General features: G+C 33.8%; 1 protein-coding gene across 8 annotated transcripts in view; it reads left to right on the top strand.

Annotated features, from left to right (window-relative positions):
• Positions 1 to 20,448, top strand: part of NEO1 (neogenin 1) — a 224,933-nt gene that overhangs the window by 36,114 nt on the left and 168,371 nt on the right. For all 8 annotated transcript variants that reach the window (XM_074296256.1, XM_074296255.1, XM_074296254.1 and 5 more), the window contains exon 2: positions 17,363 to 17,680. In XM_074296256.1, coding sequence (XP_074152357.1) covers positions 17,363 to 17,680 — 318 coding nt within the window. The remainder of the gene's footprint in view (positions 1 to 17,362; positions 17,681 to 20,448) is intronic.

Here is a 20,448-nt window from a genome sequence, read left to right as displayed (position 1 = left end):
TGTGTAGATAAGCCACTGAGCCTTTTGTGAATATCAACAGAATTTGCATGAGAGAAAAAGGAGAGGTTTGCTAACTTTCTTCAAATAGGTAGAAACTTTGATCCACTATATAATTAGATGAATTTGTGAGAGTGTGTGTGTGAAATTTTTTTATTTTTATTTTTCATTAAATAAAAAAAACTTCCTAAAATAAGAACTTTCAGAATTGTTTTTAAGATATTCTTTTCTAGATTTCATTTTTTTCCGTTAAAGTTCATTTCACTTAGGATTCATTCCCCAATTTAGATTAGATTGTATGTATGTGTACAATTCTGATATCATTTGAGATTTCTGCTGTGGCATTTTAAGTAGAATTTTAAATTAAAATACTTATTCTCATCTTATACTCTAATTTTGTTCTCTACTATACAATAATTTACTACTAGCTACTCTAGAAATTTTGTATAGAAACATAACCTTCCAAGGATTGAATAAATAGGATTTTATCTACAATATAACTTAGGATAAAGCAATATGCCACTTGGTAAATTGTGGGGTTGGAACATAACTTTAGATATTAAATATTTGAAATTTAATATTGTGTATAAACAGTTATAGACAAAACCTTATGAAAGTTTAATAAAGCATTTTTCATGAGATTAAATTATTTTGGCAAGTTTTTACTCTTACTGTCATTGATCATTCAAAAATATCTATTGATTGCCTACTACTAATACCATATTAATACTATACTACATTAATTCTAATGCTCTAATTAATATGTGCATACTACATTAAATATGTGTAATATATCCATAGTTTTCATTAGAATATTTTAAGAAAACAAATATTTGGTTTTAATTTTTTTTCTTTTTAAAACTTTTAATGGGGTATGTGTTTGAATATCTTTCATAGCATCTGAAGGAAACAAAACAAATGCTGAGATAAGGAAGAGGCAAGAAATGAGAAGTATTGAGAGATGAATTTCTATGTAAAGCCTCCTAAATGAGCCAGGATGACTAAGGGTGCTTACTATTGGAAATAGGATTTGCATAGCAATCTGAACCGAGAGAGCACATTTTAAACTGAGAAGTAGAGAAGCCTTAATTTTTATCAGAAATAGATCATTTCCTTTTAAGCAAACCTTTTTTTTTCCCTTTGCATACTCTTTCTGATTATCTTATGTTAGAGTCAAGGGGGGAAAAGATGGGTTTTGGTAATTGTCATCTGCATCCTCAGATGAGCTCACGATCTTTTGGAGAGTTAATATCTTCAGTAAGATTATAGTTCCTTTGTTCTGTATATATTTTTGTCTCTGCACTTAATCATGTTAACCTTCATTGGTTAGCATTGAAGTGCAGTATGATGGAGTCAGAGGTGGATTCTACTCTTAGCCTTTCACTAGGGAACTTTGTAGAAGTCAGTCCCCTTGAACCTTCTCTTTCTCAACCATAAAAGGAATGATCCCACTTGTTTTTACCTATTCCAAAGTGGTTCTGTGGAAAGGGCTTTGTAAACATAAAGTTTTCTACAAATACAAAAAGGTATTATGATACAGAGTCTTAGAGTCTTCTAAGTTTCAGGGAATTCTTCCCCAGATGTAGTATGTGTAGCCTTGACCTATGTCTTCACCAGTTATTAAGATGTTAGTAGCTCTATCTGCAAGTCCTCCGCTTTAAAGCTGTCTAATATTGTGGTCATCTGTGCTTGATTCTCTTCTCCCTACAGTGTCTGATGGGCTACTTTTCATTTATGCTTCTGCTACATTCATCCTTTCTGTTTTTCTTTTTACCCCTCCTCTCTTGCTCTTGATAGCTTTTCCCTTGCCTTTTACTTAGTAGTTTATAGACCTCTTCAGTCAATCATATATTCTTTAGGTTGGCAAGCTAATTAGACAGTGCTTCTTCCAAACTTCAGCGTTTGGGGACCATTTTTGTCTATATGTGCTAAGAAGCTGCTTCACTATCATATATTTTCTTTAGGTTCCAGGTTTAGCCAGGATTATAGAATATTAGAAAGGTTAAAAAATTCTAAACTGTCTTAAAGAAGTTTGGTTTCATTTTGCAACTTGTAAACTAATTATCATCAAGGCAAAACATGTTGGTTTTAGGATATAATTAATTTAGTTCGTTTATAGCATTGGATCAGAGTCAAACCCACTTAAATGATGTTTTTTTAAAAATTTCTTCTAACTAGACTAACCTTTGGGGTTGATTGGAAAGAGATCTCTAGAAAGCTGTGCAGGTTTGCCATCTGCTGGTCAGTATACAAACTGAAGAATTAAAGTGGAGTAGGATTCTGTTTTGTGTTGAATTTTGCCTTCCTAATTGAAATTGAAACCTCTTCAGGGTTTTTGATCACTTTTGCTTGTTTGTCTATTTGGATCTGTTTAGTTTTCATCATTTTTCTCCAAGAAGAATCATGCAATTCCACTATTATGGAGTTCATTAGCTATTGTGACTTTTGGGTAAGTTAGTATATGAACCATGTCTTTTAGTTTAGGTAAACCAGGAATAAAGCCAATTTTCTATAGGGTAATGGTAGCGAATTTAAAAAGAGAGAGACCATTATTCCCTGCTAGAGGATTCCTACAAACCACATATTGACTTAATTTAAAAATGTAACATTATTTCATTTTATTTTATTTTTTATTTATTTTGTTAAATGTCTTCTTATTACATTGTAATTTGGTTCTGCTGCACTCAGGTGTTGTGGGCTGCATGCTTGTGGACCTACAGGTCACGTTTGACACCTTTGATTCTAGTATATTAGATAAGGAAAAGAGTATGCATGGGTTGTAGAATCAGAGTTGTGGGTCAGTCGCAAACCTATTTGAAATTTTCTTGGCAAAGATACTGGCTTATTATTTTCTTTAAAATTATGGGCAATTTCTAGGTAATTACTTGAAATATTTGCAGTTCTTATTTATACATATGGAGCCATGTGTGAATAACTTGCAGGTGGATTATTATCAAATGAAGAACACTTCATGGAAGTGTTTATTTCCAGTAAAGCAGGCTATGGAGCATAGATATGAGGCCAAAGTGAATGGGAGAACCAATTTTAGGGAGAAGAATTGCTAGTCAAAGAGCAATAGAGTCTCACACTATATTTGAATGTAACTCTTTCTCCTTCAGTGCCTTTGTGCCAAATTGCCTTTCAGGATGGTGAAAAGAGGGTTTATCTTTTAAATGCATTTGTTTTTTTAGAATCAAAAGCAATAGGGAGTCAGAATTTGAATTTAAAGAATGTTGTATGTTGACATATATAACGTATACATTTTAATGATGATGACTTCCGAATAAAAGAGAAAATTTACTTGTGATTTTGTCTATGTCATTACATCAACTGAGGTGGGAGGTGGGGATAAGAACATCTCTTCAATATAGTTTACTGTTGACATTTTGCATAGTTTAAAATGATTTTTGTCTTGAATGGAAATACATTTGTTTATGCTTTAGGACAAGTTGCCTAATAATCTGAGTTATGGAAAATCCTACATGGTTCTTATAGAAATCTTAAAACTCAGTGGAAATGTTAATTAAAATTTGACAAAGTTTTTTAAAAGTTCATTCTCACAGCATAAGGAAACTAGAGCAGGGGGTCTTAATACTAATTGTATTTAATCTAAATGTAAAATATATAACTTTTAAAACTATACTTTAATGTAATTGGTTTTATTTTGTAATGCTCTGTAATTCGTTTAAAATATTACTCTGAGAAAGAATCCCTAGGCTTCACTGAACAGCAAAAGAAGGTCCATGGTACAAAAAGGTTAAGCTTCTCTGAACTAGACATTCAGAAGATTTTATATAGTCACCATTGAGTGAAAGCATTACTAGGGAACTTAAACTTGGAGGCATGCAATTCGAATTTGAATCATAGTTCTGTCATTTATTTATTAGCTTTATATTCGTGGAGCAATCACTTTACCTGCCAGAGTCTCAGTTTTCTCATCATCAGAGTGAAGCAATTTGAACTACATGATATTGAAATTCATCACTTTGAACACCAGAGAATTCCTGTTATAATCATGATATCCACATCTAGTATAACAAGATTTTGAAAATCTAAAGGACGGAGCTAACTGCTAAATTTTGAAATTTTATATCCTCTTGCCTTTTTTAGTTAGTAAGTGTTGACATAACCATGAATTTTTATTAATTTTTTTTTACTTTTCAAAACATATGTGTAGACAATTCTTCAACATTAGCCTTTGCAAAACCTTGTGTTCCAATTCCCCTCCTTTCCCCACACCCTCCCCTAGATGGCAAGTAGTACAACATATGTTAAACATGGTAAAAATATATGTTAAATCCAATATATTCATTCATGTTTATCGTTTTCATGCTTTACAAGAAAAATCAAATCAAACCAGTTTTAAAAAGAGAGAGAGAAGCAAAATAAAATGCAAGCAAAAACCAAAAAGAGTGAAAATGCCATGTTGTGAACCATACTCAGTTCCCACATTCCTCTCTCTGGATGTAGATAACTCTCTTCATCACTGAATAATTGGAACTGGTTTGAATCATCTCATTGTTCAAGAGAGATGCATCCATCAGAATTGATCATCATATAATTTTCTTGTTACTGTGTCCAATGATCTCCTTGGTTCTGCTCATTTTAGTTGGCATCAGTTCATGTAAGTCTCTCTAAGCCTCTCTGTATTCCTCCTGCTGATCATTTCTTACAGAACAACAATATTCCACAACATTCATATACCATAATTTATCCAGCCATTCTCCAGTTGATGGGCATCCACTCAGTCTCCAGTTTCTGGCCATTACAGAAAGGGCTGCCACAAACAGTTTTGCACATGTGGGTTCCTTTCTTTCCTTTAAGATCTCTTTGGGATATAAGCCCTGTAGAAACATTGTTGGGTCAAAGGGTATGCACAGTTTGATAACTTTTTGGGCATAATTCCAAATAGCTCTCCAGAATGGTTGGATCATTTCACAACTCCACCAACAATGTATCAGTGTCCCAGTTTTCCCACATCCCCTCTAACATTAGTCATTATCTTTTCCTGTCATCTTAGCCAATCTGAGAGGTGTGTAGTAACCATGATTTTTAACCTACAATGCTAATGCATTAAAACTATTTTTCTTATATTTTAAAAATGTTTTGTTCATGTTTCAAAAATTTTTCTAAGATACAACTTCCCAAAAGTTCTCTCTTACAATGTTCCCTTGTAACAAAGTACAGTCAAGGGAGATAAAATGACTCCCTGATCTCATAAATAACTTATTATTATGGTCTGGATTGGATAGGGGGTGAAGTAGTTGGGATTAAGTGATTTGCCCAGAATCATGCTGCCAGTAAGTGTCAAGTGTTAGGCCAAATTTGAACTCAGGTCCTCCTGACTCCAGGGTGAGTGCTCTATCCAGTGTACTACCTAGCCACCTTGTCATTCCTGATATATTATTCCCTCATTTAATTCCATCCCCAGAACCCTCTTTTGTAATATGGGAAAAACAGTTAAACGAAAGTACCTAAAATTGTAATAACTACCTTCTGAATTTGCTGAACCTGCCAGGTATAGTTCTTATTAAGTGGAGGAATTGTTTCATCATCTGTCTTTTGGATTTAGTGTTGGTTATTTCGTTTATTCTGACTTTACTCACATTTTTATATTATTTTCATTTACATTATCACAGTATTTCATATGATTCTACTCCCCCTAACATCAAATTAAACAAGTATTCCTATGTTTCTTGGAATGTGATAGTAATAATGGAATATGTTGTTTAAGAAATAATAATAACTATAGTTCAGTTACATACCACAATTTGTTCTACCATTTTTCAATTGTACACTTACTTTGTTTATGTTTTTTACTGCAACAAAGTACTATTATGAATGTTTTATTATATATGAAATTTTTCTTTTTTATCTTTAACTTATTGATAGAAATTAGGATAAGGTCAGTTTAAAAATTTTCCTTACAGTATAAATTAATTTCTGGAACTTTTGAATCAATTCATAATTCTATGAATTGTGAAAGTAATTCTGTGAAACTAATATTTAGCATTTCTTAAGTCTTTTCTACATGTTTTAGTCACATTGATAAGATAAATATACAAAATGCTTTGCAAACTTTAAGTATTATATAAATGCTAGATTAAAAAGTATGATAAATATTTTCATTACTGCAACTACTACTACTTCTACTGCAAATTGTTGGCTATGTAGAGAAAGTTGAGAGTTATTCTAACTTAAAATTTTTTTCACTAGTGATATGGAAAATTTTTGCATATAGCTAATGTTAGTTTGAATTTCTTCTTTTGAAAGTTCATAGCTATTGAGAAATGGCTTATGATTTTATATATTTGAGTCAAATTCCTAGATATCTAGGACATCAGACTTTTACCAAATATAGTTGATGAAAAGTATTTCTTCCTACTCTCTAGACATTGATATTTAATGGGATGTGTCAATGTAAAGAGAAGAGACAGGATGTAAGAGTGATAAGGACAATATGTGGTTCAAAATCCTGGACTGATCATAGAACTTATCCTCTCCAAGCTAAACATTATCATTTGACAAAAGCAGTGATCCCAAGTCATGATGACTTCTAGAAGACTTACTGTTAACAGAGTAGAATGCTTCTCTGAGTATAAACAGCTAGTTGCTAACTGGAGGGCAGGGATTGGGGAGGGGAAAATGGGGGAGGGGGGGGAAGAATAGGACTGAGCCAACATATGGTTGGCAAGAGTGGAGCAGAAAAGGAGTAAGCAGCTTTCAGAGATTTGGTGTAAAGAACTACATTTACTCATCTGGGCCAGGACAGTCACACACATCAAGAGTAAAATTCTGAAGCTGCTAAATGAAAATCTGAGAGCTCCAAAGAGTTACCAGCAGGTTAGGTCATCTGTCTCTGAGAAGGCAGCTCTTAACTTGTCTGAAGTTAAAGCTTAGCTTAGAGAATTGCAGGATACTTGGCTAAATAGAAGGCAAATGAAATTCAGTTTTATATGCTGAATCCAAAATATTTTTATGATGCTCTGAAGGCCATACGGGCCAAAGACACATCTCAGCTATTAGTGCTGATGGACAGAATCCTAGAGATATGAGCTAAACACTTACGTAGTGTTGTCAACAGACCATTCTCAACCAACATTGAAGCCACTGACTGTGGCTTCAGTTCTTCTCTAGCCAAATCTCCAACTGAAGAAGAGGTTTTTGAATGACAGTAATTTCCTATTATGTGGCAACGTGCCTCATGCTGATTCTTTTCTAGTTGAGATTTGCAAGGCAGGTAAAATTTTCTGAGTTGTATGTCTAGAGGGGGTTATCAGTATCCCCAGGAGTTTAAAGATATCTCCCACTGTCTGTCTTTAAAAAAGAAAAGGAAATAAGTTGTCTTGTGACAGTCCTCCTTACTAGGCTGATCCTTAACCTGGAAGATGGTTGTTTACCTGAGAGCCAGTCTGGCTTCAGAAAGGGTTGAGGCATGTTCCATATGGCGTACATCATTGGTCAGTCCGACCTGGCTTTGGACACTCAGTTGTGAGTGGGCATGGAAGGTCCTGGCAAGATTTGATTGCCCAGAGAAGCTCAGTATTGTGCCCCAGTTCTGTGACAGCATGCATGCTTGGGTGCTGGGTAATGGACGACTCTGAAACACCGTCCCCAGTGGGACGAAGCAGGGCTGCGCGCTTGCTCCCAAGGTTTGTAGACTGATGTTTGTAGTGAGATTGTTGGACGCCTTCAGCACCAGGATGAAAATGGTGTTAAGGCCCAACTGTCTCATTGGTAATAATCATGTAACTAGAGAAGACTGCCAACCGAGATTGAAAGTGAAGGGAGAGTTGGTGTGAGGATGACTGGGCACTAAATGCAGCCTCAGAGGCCGAGGTGCCTCAGAGAACTGATGGTTCTCTGCAGATTGTGCTAATTTTGGCCTGTAGCGCTAAGCAAACCAAAATCAAAAGCCCAGGGGCTTCCCACCAGCCAAGTACTGGGCCATTCATTTACACCATTTGGAACATTTACAGCAGTGGAGAAATTTTGAATGCTATGTTGTTTACTTACCTTGGCAGTATAGTTTCCAGAGGTACACACGTAGATGGTAAGATTAATTCACCAATTTGCCAGTTTGTTCAGTGTTTGGAAGACTGAAGGAAAGTGTGGGAGAGAAGAGGTATTTAAGCTGCCTACCACATGAGGGGCTACAGACCTTGCGCCTTCATTGTTGTATGCCTGAGAAACTTGGGCACTCTACCAGCACTATTTCTCAGCTCGTACTACGGCTCATCAGCCCACAGACACGCTGTAGCTTGATCCTAACACAGTGATGTCCTTTTGGTCCTCTTTGAACGTGAAGCACAACAACTAAAGGTTAGTTTATACCTGGTTTTTGCTTTCCAGTTTTCCCAAAAGTTTTTGTGAAGTGGTGGATTCTTGTTCTAATAACTGGGATATTTGGGTTTAACAAATAAGAAGAGTAGTTACCTCACAGGCGTGTTATGAGAATCAAATGAGATAATATTTGTAAAAATGCTTGGCACACAATGAGCACTATATAAATATTTGTTTTTACCTTCGCCTTTTTCCTGTAAGTCTCATTGGTATGGCATTGAATAAGTAAATTAAGTAGAATTGTCATTTTTATGATGTTGGGTCAGCCTACCCAAGAACAACTAACGTTTCTCCAATTATTTAGAGGTCTTTTTTTGTGTAAAGAGTGTTTTGTAGTTGTGTTTATGTAGTTCCTTTGTATGTGTTGGTAAGGGGGTTCTCAATCATTTTATGTTATCTATAATTATTTTAAATGGATTTCTCTTTCCATGTCTCCAAGTGAATTGTATTAGTTATGTGCAGAAATGCTGATTTACCTGGGTTTATTTTTATATCTTTTAACTTGCGTTAAAGTTGCTAGTTTCAGATAGTTTTTTTTGGTTTGTTTGTTTACTCTAGGGTTCTTTAAGTAAATTATCTTTCCTAAATTTTGTATGTCTGTGTTTTATGGCTATAGGCTAGCATTTTTAGTACTATATTGAACAGTAATGGTGATGATAAATATCCTTGCTTTACCCGATCTTATTGGAATGACCTCTACTTTATTCCCATTATATATAATACTGGCTTTTGGTTTTAGATAAATAAACCACTTATATTAAGGAAAACTTATATTTGTATGCTTCCTAGTGTTCTTTACTAAAATGAATGTTGTTCAGAAGTTTTTTTTTTTGCCTCTAAGATATAATCATATTATTTTTTGTTGTTTTTGTTATTAATATGATTAGTTATGTTTATACATTTTCTAACCAGCATTGCATTTCTGGTATAAATCCAACTTACTTATAGTGTATATCTTTGTGATGGGCTACTGTTGTTTCTTTGCTAGTATTTTGTTTAAAATTTTTGTATTAATATTCATTGGGGATATTGTCTACAGCTTTCTTTCTGTTTTGAATCTCCCTGTTTTAATAATTATATTTGTGATGAGGGAATTAAAATAGCAATTTGTGACAATTATGAAACTAGCTCAGTTTCTTTTCAGTTATGGATCCAGTCCAATTTCTCTTTTGTGAGAAAAATTTTTTCAATTGTGGAAATTGTGAGGGGAACTTATTCCATTATATATATTCCATTTCATCCCAGCATGACTGGGAAGTTGTACTATCTCTACTTGCAAGGAATTTTCTCATAATTTTTAATTTTAGGCAGTCCATCTCTGACAACTGGTTCCATGGTTCTGTCTGAACAGTATTGTTTCCATGTTCCTTTGATTGTATGTAGATAACTCTTTTTCTAATTTCAGGGAATTGTACTATCCCAACCTGGAAAGCCCATAATCTTTCTTCCAATTAGAAATCGAAGTACCTAATTTTATGTTCTGGTTAATTGTTATTATTTGGTCTTTCTTGATTAATTGTGATTAAAGTATAAAAATACTTTTCTTCTACTCAGGTTTCAGTATCACTGCTGAGGGGCCCTAGGTCTGATTTAATGAGCAATTAGCATTTATTGTTTTGTAAATCTATATGTTCAGAACTCTTAACCCTTTGTTTCCATAGTCATTTCATCTTTCACTTACCACAATGTCATTGAAGAAATTTGACTAATTTGAAGTTTTTTTAACTTTATATTATATTGGAATTGTGGGTTTTTAAATTTTTGATAGAATTTATAATCACAGTTTTCCGTTTTTACTCCTATGAACCTTTTTGGTTCTTGTTTGGTCATAAACTCTTCCCTATCTGGTCTTATAAATCCATCTAACTTGTTGGCTTTTGTTTTCCTTTGAAAGTTCATTTATGGCTTGTTCTATTTCTACTCTTGGATATAGGCTTTTCCTATTTTTAAGTCTTTTATTTATTTCTTAACCTGTTAATCTGGGATTTTATATATTTTGTAAACAATGATTCATTTAATTTAATTGTATTGTTGTTGTTGTTGCTGTTGTTGGATTTTTAAGTATCTGGTAATTTTTTTCCCCCATTGATTGTGAATATACTATTTTTGCCTTTGTATAATGGTATGTGGGACAGCTATAACCTCAACTCAAATTAAGATCAGAGACTCAAGGTAGAAAAGAAAAAAGATTTATTATGATCTCTAGGGAAAAGGGCAACTTCTAATAGACAAGGTGTGATTAATAAAAAGTGCAAAGTGCAAACTGCAAAACACAAGAAACATTAGCCCCCCCCCCCCACTTTTCTCCCATTCTTCTGGGAGAGTCCAGGCTTCCATCCTAAACTGGAAATCTATCCCAGAAACAAAAGAATACTAGCAAATAACAAACTCTTTACCCATTAAGTACTTAAGTCCTAATTAAAAGGTGGGGGGAAAACAAGAAGGAAATGTTTATCGAAGATTATTGGATCCTGTACCTTTTAGCAATAGCTCAATTTAGGTATTACATAGCTCAAGTCACAATTATGGCGTAGGTGAAGGCCACATTCTTATGAGAAGTCTTTACTCAGTTTATCCCATTCAATCCCTACTCTTTATTTATTAATCCTTGAAGACCTTTCATATCGTTCTTGACTCTAATTTATAAGAAATCAAGCCATTATCCAATTGATAAATGGTGAAAGGATATGAACACACAATCTCAGATGAAGAAATTGAAACTATTTCTAGTCATACGAAAAGATGCTCCAAGTCATTATTAATCAGAGAAATGCAAATGAAGACAACTCTGAGATACCACTACACACCTGTCAGATTGGCTAGAATGACAGGGAAAGATAATGCAGAATGTTGGAAGGGATGTGGGAAAACAGGGACACTGATACATTATTGGTGGAGTTGTGAATCCATCCAGCCATTCTGGAGATCAATTTGAAACTATGCTCAGAAAGTTATCAAACTGTGTATACCCTTTGACCCAGCAGTGTTAGTACTGGGCTTATATCCCAAAGAGATCTTAAGAAGGAAAAGGGACCTGTATGTGCAAGAATGTTTGTGGCAGCCCTCTTTGTAGTGGCCAGAAACTGGAAACTGAGTGGATGCCCATCAATTGGAGAATGACTGGGTAAATTGTGGTATACGAATATTATGGAATATTATTGTTCTGTAAGAAATGACCAAAAGGATGATTTCAGAAAGGCTTGGAGAGACTTACAGGAACTGAGGCTGAGTGAAATGAGCAGGACCAGGAGATCATTATAACTTCAACAACAATACTGTACGATGATCAATTCTGATGGCCGTGGCCCCCTTCAACAATGAGATGAACCAGTTTGTTCAATAATGAAGAGAACCAGCTATGCCCAGCGAAAGAACTTTAGGAAATGAGTGTGAACCACAACATAGCATTTCCACTCCCTCGGTTTTTGTCTGCTTGCATTTTTTATTTCCTTCTCGAGTTAATTTTACATTATTTCAAAGTGCGATTCTTCTTGGGCAGTGTGAATATGTATACATATATTGTATTTAACGTATGCTTTAACATATTTAACATGTATTGGTCTATTTGCCATCTGGGGGAGGGGGTGGGGAAAGGAGGAGAAAAGTTGGAACAGAAGGTTTTGCAAGAGTCAATGCTGAAAAATTACCCATGCATATATCTTGTAAATCAAAAGCTGTAATAAAAACCAAATAAAAACTAGTCATTCAGGCCTCAGTCTGAGATCACATACACAAGACAGACTCAGGAGTAATCAGGTAATTTCTTATTCAAAGGAACACCACTGGGAAACTGATTCAGAAAGATCCCACCTTAAACAGAGGCCAACATTGTCCTCCTAATTCTTGCCCAGATACTAATGTCCACCTATAACAATTCAGGATCACATTCCTCTGAGTAGCTTTTGCAATATTCCCTTAAAAATATTATATTGCTAGCTTAATGACTCAGCAGATAATTTTATTTGAATTCAAAATTCCAAATAATATCAGCTACAATCCTAAGAGATTTTATCTCAAATAGCAAATCTCATTAGTCAAAGCTTCACGTAAATTAAGCTTTCAAAGTAAATAAGTATTGACTATAAATTTACATTGGTAACAATAAGAGATTTATCAGGGCTTATCTTATTATATATCTTAAGTAAATGGGTTTTAAATTCAACATTAAACAAATCATTTTACTTTAAGATGCTCAATAACCAATCTATATCAAGACATGTTCAGGTATTAACCATGTTCCAAGGGACAAAGACGTAGACCACTGTTCTCAAAATCTTCCTAAACAATGGAATTGCTTTAAAATGACCCAACACAGCAAATTAAAACTCTCATAGAATATACTGTCCTAATTTCACATTAAAGAACTCTATCAGAATTTATCTTAAAAAATGTTAATTCAACTTCCTCCAATCAAGAAATCCCTATAAACTTTTCTGGAAATATAATTAACAGGTACAACAGTAAAATTCTTAAAATTTCTCTAAGCACAATTAATCTCCCCTTCCACCAAAACATTCCTAATTGCAAAGTCAATTTTAGAGGTTATAAATTATCTTTTAACAGTCCATTCTTGAGGTTCCTCTACAGGTCCTTTAACACTGGTGTTCTCAACCTTCAGATTAACATTTTAGTCATCTGTAAGGTCCTTCCCACTCCTCTTTTCCCAGTACTTAGTAAGCACCCACTCTTCTGGAACTGCAAACTCCAAAGGTGTTGTCTGGGCTAGCAATCCTTGCTTCCCAAAGGCTAAGAAGAATGAGGACATTGCCAGTACATAGATCCTTAAAAAACTTATCCTTTGTTTCAAAATAGGGTCTTTCCCTTTCTCCTCCCAAATAAAACAAACCAATCTCATATGGAGAAAGAGCCAGATCACTGTGGAGAGAATTCTAATTCTTTAACAAAGCAATAGGTGAACATTTGGTCCAAGGCAATTTAGTCTCTAATATGAAGTTAGTAATCTTTTCTTAAGAATGGGATTCATTCTTTGCACTTTCCCTGATGAGGGCAGATTTAATTTACAATCTCTCCCTATTATTTCTTATAAAACCTCAGAAGTAAAGTATGTTCAGAATCAGAATCAATAGTCTATCATTCCATAGTTAAGTACAATTTGTTCCAATATTATTCCATTAACTCCTCTTAAGGTAGCAGAACTCAGGGGAAAGCTTCCACCCATCCTATTTACTATATTATATATTATCTACTATATATTATATATTAATATATAATATACATATTATATAATATATAGTATATCTTATACTATATATTATCTACTATAATCAGTAAATACCACTGCTGTCATTTCAATAAAACATAACTTGAATATTCTGGAGCTAGGCTCCTCTCCTTTGAAAGGACACTTCCTCAATAACTCCTTTATTTATTTATATATCTATCCATATATTTTATTTATTTGTTTGTTTGTTCGATCATTCATTCTTGTATTTATTTTTAGTGGTCATTTTCTTTTCTTTATATATATATATATATGTTAAATACAATATATGTATACATATCCATACAGTTGTTTTGCTACACAAGAAGAATTGGACTTTGAAACATGTACAATTAACCAACCTGTGAAGGAAATAAAAAATGCAAGTGGACAAAAACAGAAGGATTGGAAATGCTATGTAGTGGTTCACACTCATTTCCCAGAGTTTTTTCATTGGGTGTAGCCTGTTCTCTTCATTATTGAACAAATGGAACTGATTCCGTTCATCTCATTGTTGAAGAGAGCTTGTGACTTGCCCAGGGGTCACACAGCTAGGAAGTGTTAAGTGTCTGAGATCAGATTTGAACTCGGGTCCTCCTGACTTCAGGGCTGGTGCTCTATCCCCTGCCACCTAGCTGCCCTATGGCCACATTCAAAGGCAGTTTAATTCTTTTTCTTTTAAAGTGTCAGTTATTTTAGTGGCTTTTTAATTCAGTAGTTTTAAAAAATCCTGGTTTTGCTTTCAGTTTCATTCATTTTTGATTCTCAGGATTTCCTTTAGATGTTTAACTAGGGAGACTTAATTTGTTTTCTAGTTTTTTTCGTTGATTTGTTCTTTTACTTCTTGAATACACACATATTGGTGTTTTGTCTTATTTTCCTTTTCTTTAAATTCTTGATTGTTTTTATGATGTATTCACTGACTCGCCCATTTGTTAGGATTTAAGGTACTATGTTTTTGCTTAAACGGCTATTGAATACAATTTTTCTTGCATGATAGTCGATTAAAACTACATTTGATGTTTCTGTTTTTCTCCCATTTTTGGGCAAAATTTTCATATTCTAATACATCATCTTTTTTTTTTTATGAAAGTGCCTTGTATACATGATAAATCATTCATTTCTATTCTTTAGTATTCCCAGGGATCTATCTTATCTAGATTCTCTGGTTTCTAGTCAAGTCCTTCAATATTTTTGCTTATTTTTTGGTTACATTTATCTACATCTGAGTGATAAATTAAGGGACTCCACTATATTTTCACTCTCTACTTTTCCCTTTGACTTGATTTATTAGATTCTTTTCCTTAAGAATTTTGATATTGTGTCATTTAGTTACTATTTGGTTACAACTTATTTTAATTCATTATCTGTGCTGCCTTTCAGTAAAATGAAATGTAGTTTTCCTATTTATCTTTCAATTATATCTGGTTTTACTCTTGCTTTTTTGTTTTTTTTTTTTTGAGATCATGATTGCCATCCTTGCCTTAAAACAACAAGTTTACAAAGTTTTACCTGAAACATAACAGATTCTGTTGCAATATCTTATTTTAAATTTGTGTGCATTTTCTTGTTTTGTGTATTTCTCGCAAACAACATATTCTTGGGTTCTGATTTCTAATCCATTCTTCTCTCTTGTATTCTGAGTGAGTTTTTCTCATTTAACATCCACAGTTATTGTTAATTGTGTATTTCTTTCCCTACTATTCTGTTATATTCTTCTTTCTCATTGTTTTTTCTTCTTTATAAATTTCTTTTGATTCTTACTAATCTCCATGTGTATTCTTCCTTCCCTTTTGGCTACTTAGGCTGAGGAAGTATAAATGTTATCAACTTCTCCCCACACTTTTTGTATGGAATTCTATTTGGGCATAACAATTATAAGATAATTTCCCCCATTCTTCCTTTCTCTTCTCTTCACCTAACACAGTATTATTTCTCCCCTTCCTTTACATTTTTAAGATAATCAAAACTTAACAGAACTTATTCCCAAACCTTCTTGGTACTTATATTTCCTTTTTATTCTCTGATGATAAGTTTTGAGGCTATTATCATGTCCCCATATTAGAATGTCAATAGTTTGTCCTTCTTTATTATGTTATGATCGTTCATTCATGTCTCCTTTTCATGCTTTTCTTGACTCTTGTGTTTGTACTTCAGAATCTTTTCTTAGCTGTAGTCTTCAGGAATGCTAGGAAATGTTCTATTCCCTTCATTCCCTTGCAACATTATGCTTTTGTGGGGTAGGCTATTAACTATAAGCCTATATCTTTTCCATTTTTGAATATCATAATCCAAAATCTCCACTCTTTTATAGTGAAGGCTACTAAATCTTGTATGATCCTTCCTCTGGCTCCTTGATATTTGAATTCTTACTTTCTGCCTGCTTGCAGTACTTTTTCTTTGACTTGACAGTAATTTGTCTGTAGAAATTTTCTTTAGAAGATGACTGGTTGTTTGTTTTTCCCTTTGATTTCTGTTCTGTTCTCTCGGTCTAAGAGTCCTGGGAAGGGTTCTTTTATAATATCTTAAAATAGGATGTTTAGGTTATTTTTAGTTGTGGTTTTTAGGTAGTTCAGTGATTCTTGATTTTTTTTTTCACTTTTTTAAAAATCAGTTTTGCTGTGAGGTCTCTTACATTTTTTTTTCTTTTTCTTTTTGTCTTTATACCTGGTTTTAAGATTTCTTGAATCCCTAGCTTCTACTTGAACAATTTTAATTTTTAGTGAATTATTTTTTTGAATAAAGTTTTGTACCTTGTTCTAAGCTATCTTTTTCTATGTCTTCAATAGCACTCATTTCTTTTCTCATGCTCACAGTTTCTCCCCTCCCCCTTCCAATTCCCCAATACTCTCATTTGACTTTTAAGTCATTTTTAGCTTTTTTTTTTTTTTTTTTTAAATCATGCTTTATCTAAGGAATTCTGGATGGGCTTTAGCTCAAGTTGCAAATTTCACTTTGCTAATTGGTATTTTTGAGTCATTCTTTTCTTCTGGATTTGTGTCTAAAGCTTTCAGTTCATCATAAAAGTTTTTTTGTGGTGGAATTTTTTAAAATTTATTTTGTTCATCATTACATTTTGTAACTTGATTTTATGTTAAGGCCTTGTTCGGTATACTCCTGGAAGGAAGGTCTGAGATGAAGCTTTTGCCTTCTTGAGATCTTCTGCTGCTTTTGGGGGGTTTAAATGATTGTTTTTTTCAGGATATCCAAGATACGCCTGGTGGGGGATCTGTAATGCTTCAGTGCTGCCAGTGTGTCACTGCCCTTCTGCACTGAGTTTAGCAAGTTGCTGAGCTGGGTTGTCTCTGAGCACAGTTACATGTGTACTACGTGAAAGTAACCTTAGGGGGAAAGCCAGTAACAACTGGCTGAACTTGAAGAGGTGGAGAAAAAGTAACTTTTGAGCTCAGTCTTCCAAGGGTCTCAAAAGGTGGTGAGGAGACAGAGCGTACCAAGCACAAGAGACAGTGTCAATGACATTGAGATAAGAAGTCCATGTTCACAGCAAACAGACCTGCATGGCTGAATCAAAGATCCCGTGGAGGAGGATGTTTGGCATTTACAACTCTTTTAAGTCTTTTTATAATCATAGCATTTTATATTTGATTCCTTTTCTTGATCTTAGAGAAAGTATGCATTTTTCGGTATTGCATGTTTATGTGACTTTTAAATTTGTTTTTTAGTCTAGAAAAAATGTACATATTACATATGTATATGTGGTTAATTAACTCAAAAAATGCACAGGAGTTAGATGAAAACTTTTAAAAACTTTCTTTTCTCTCCCTCTTTCTGTTTATACAGGGGCCATTGTGAGAACGTTTACTCCCTTTTATTTTGTTGTGGAACCAGTGGATACCCTTTCAGTGCGAGGATCTTCTGTTATTCTAAACTGTTCCGCATTCTCAGAACCTTCCCCAAAAATTGAATGGAAAAAAGATGGAACTTTTTTGAATTTGGTGTCAGATGACCGGCGTCAGCTACTGTCAGATGGATCTCTGTTAATTAATAGTGTGGTGCATTCTAAACACAACAAGCCTGATGAAGGATATTATCAATGTGTGGCCACAGTGGAAAGCCTCGGAACCATCGTAAGCAGAACAGCCAAGCTCACAATTGCAGGTAAATTCCCCTAAGTAATTTATTGACATTTTTTTCAACCTTTAATGAAAGAGAAGAACTCCATTGGAATTCTCTTGTATCCAGTGATAGCATTTAATTAATTCATTCAAAAATATATGGAGTGCTTACTATGTTTAAGATACTTTTTAGGTAGCATGCAGGATTGGGATATTGAAAAATACAGAGAGATATAATGATAAGTGAATAAAAGGTATGAGTGCTTACCAAATACAGTTGCCATTTGTTTTTTAGAATTTGTTTTTAAAATTTTTCAGTTCTAGATTCTCTTTCTTATCCTCATCCACAATTAAGAAATCATATATAAAGTTATACAAAAATACTTTTATAAAAGGCAGGTTATGAAAGAAAACATAGCTCTCCCCCCAATGAAAATAAAAACCCTCAAGAAAAATTAAATTATGTTTTTAATATTTAAAGTGAATAATAAAGTCTTGTCTCCTTTCCTGGGGCCCAGTAGCTTTCTTAGAGGCCTATCTCTCTTCTGGGTTCCGAGAGTTTGAGCTCCTGCCGCCAGTCCTTTGTTGTCTCTGCTTCTGCCTCTTGCTCTCTCCTCTGTGGCTCTCAGTCCCTGCTTATATGCTCCACACTGAGTATAAACCAGTCATTATATCACGAGGAGACCGTTATTTGTTGTAGGATTAAATCAATGCTAAACTAGATTTAACCAGTGTCTCCTCAATTCCACTTAGTACAACCAGCCCTGACCCAAGTTAGCCAAGAAAATTTGATATATCACAGATTCATTTCCTAGTAATATTTTCTTTACGTATTGACCAAAGAAATAATACAGTGTATAATTTTAAAATGTTAAAACACCTTAGGAGAAATATTTTAAGATGGAAAACAAAACTGTACAGAGATTGCCTTAAACTTATTTGTAAATAATGTTACAAGAGAGCAAAGAAGATAATCCTTTTTACAACAGTAGTATTTGAAAAGTACAAAAAGAGTATGAGTTATTGCAAATTTGAAGATGTGTTGTCTAGAAATGTTTTCATTTTGTTTGTTGTCTCTAATAGTATCAGGGTTTGTTATTTTTAAAAGAACAATACTGAGCTATGCAAACTGCATTCTATTTGAGGGAGGCAAATAATTTACAATAATAAGCAACTCTTCAAAACAAAGAAAATGCTGAAACAATTTTAAGAGAAAAAAGTGAACCATGCAGTGATTTTCTTTTCTTTTTTTTTTTTTTTAATAATCTGTTTGCTAGACAATTTGGTAAAATATATATACTTAATAAATAAGTTACTATGATGAATTTTCTCTGAATTTTGCTTTTTGTGTTCTGTTAAAAATGCATGATATGAGAGTCATCAATGATGTTAAAATGAGTCCTTGATTTTTTTTCAGTCATGCCACAGTAGTCCATTCTGTGAGGGGTGAAATATGAAATAACTAAGGAAACAAAAGTATGAACTTCCAGGCATATCGATTTAGTAACCAATACATGCTAATTGCCTAACACTTGGGACTAGGCCTTATGCATTAAAAGAAAATAGCAGGATACAAGGTTAAATTTTTTATTTATAATGAAAGGAAAAATTAGGGACTTCTCTTGTTGGAAGAGGGAGAAAAAACAGGTACATTTCTATGAAATTAGAAAAAAAGAGGTCCCACTTCCCACAGAATCTGTATTCAGTTAAAGGATCATGGAAGAAGAATCAAGGTGGTAGATTAGCAACAGCCTCCCAGCTGACCTCTTTCAGCTTTCTCTTCCAAACAACTATAAAATAATGTCTCACATCAATTTTGGAATGGTAGAGTGGTCCAGCCTCTCAGGCATACCGAGTTAGGTTCCAATAATGCAATGAAGTTTTCCTCACAATTCTCATGATTGAATAAAGTTTTCTTCACAAGACAGAAATTGGACTAGACCCTTACTTGAATAGAAAGGGAAGTGAGCTAGCTCCAGAATTGAGTCACAAGATGGAATCATTATAGTTTACTTAATTCCCACACATTTCAAATTCCCACTTTGGACATTCATTCGGAGGTGTGGGGGGAGCCCAATACCCTGTGGATCACTTATCTATAAACCAAATTTATAAGGTTTTTAATGTGCTTATTAAGCTTACTGACGATATTATATAGTGAGAAAAGACCGCTGGGAAGCATCCTTCACATAGCTTAGTACTCCAGCTAATACTAAGAACAAGAATGATGATGTTAAATAAAGTCTCTACACAAAATAAAGCTATAGATTAAAATGTTTAAGGAGCTCACAATGTACTAATTTTGAGAGGGGAGATTTACATGTCACTAAGGCAGTCAAGAAAACTCAGCAAATATAAACACCATGAAACAAAAAGTCAAAACAATACAACAGTGATAATCGTTAACATCGAGTTTCCTCATATCCTAGTAATCCATTCCTGATGTCCATTTAATCAACCCTTTTTGAGTATCAGCTGTCCTATGTAGTTGTCTGGTCCCTGGAAATATCTTCTCTCGGACATTCTGGAATAGGGGCTCTGCAAGACAATATAATTTAATACAACCTCTTAAATTTATTTTTCCAATAATTTGTTCATGTGGTAAAAATTAGTTCAAGCTTTATGCTTCTGATTCTATTAAGAACCATAAGACCTATAAGAAAAATATTAAATTAGGAATATATAATTAAATTAGGAACATAATTTTAGAGAATTTCAGTTTTCATATACCGCTTACTGTTTTTATCATTACTAAACCCTATTAGGAAAAATTATGAGTGCCTATCTTTAAAATGAACCCTCTTGTCTTAA

The sequence above is a fragment of the Sminthopsis crassicaudata genome, chromosome 2 (genome assembly GCF_048593235.1).
Source record: "Sminthopsis crassicaudata isolate SCR6 chromosome 2, ASM4859323v1, whole genome shotgun sequence".
NCBI lineage: Eukaryota > Metazoa > Chordata > Mammalia > Dasyuromorphia > Dasyuridae > Sminthopsis > Sminthopsis crassicaudata.
Note: the sequence above shows the minus strand (reverse complement) of the source record. Positions and strands in the feature narration are given on the sequence as shown.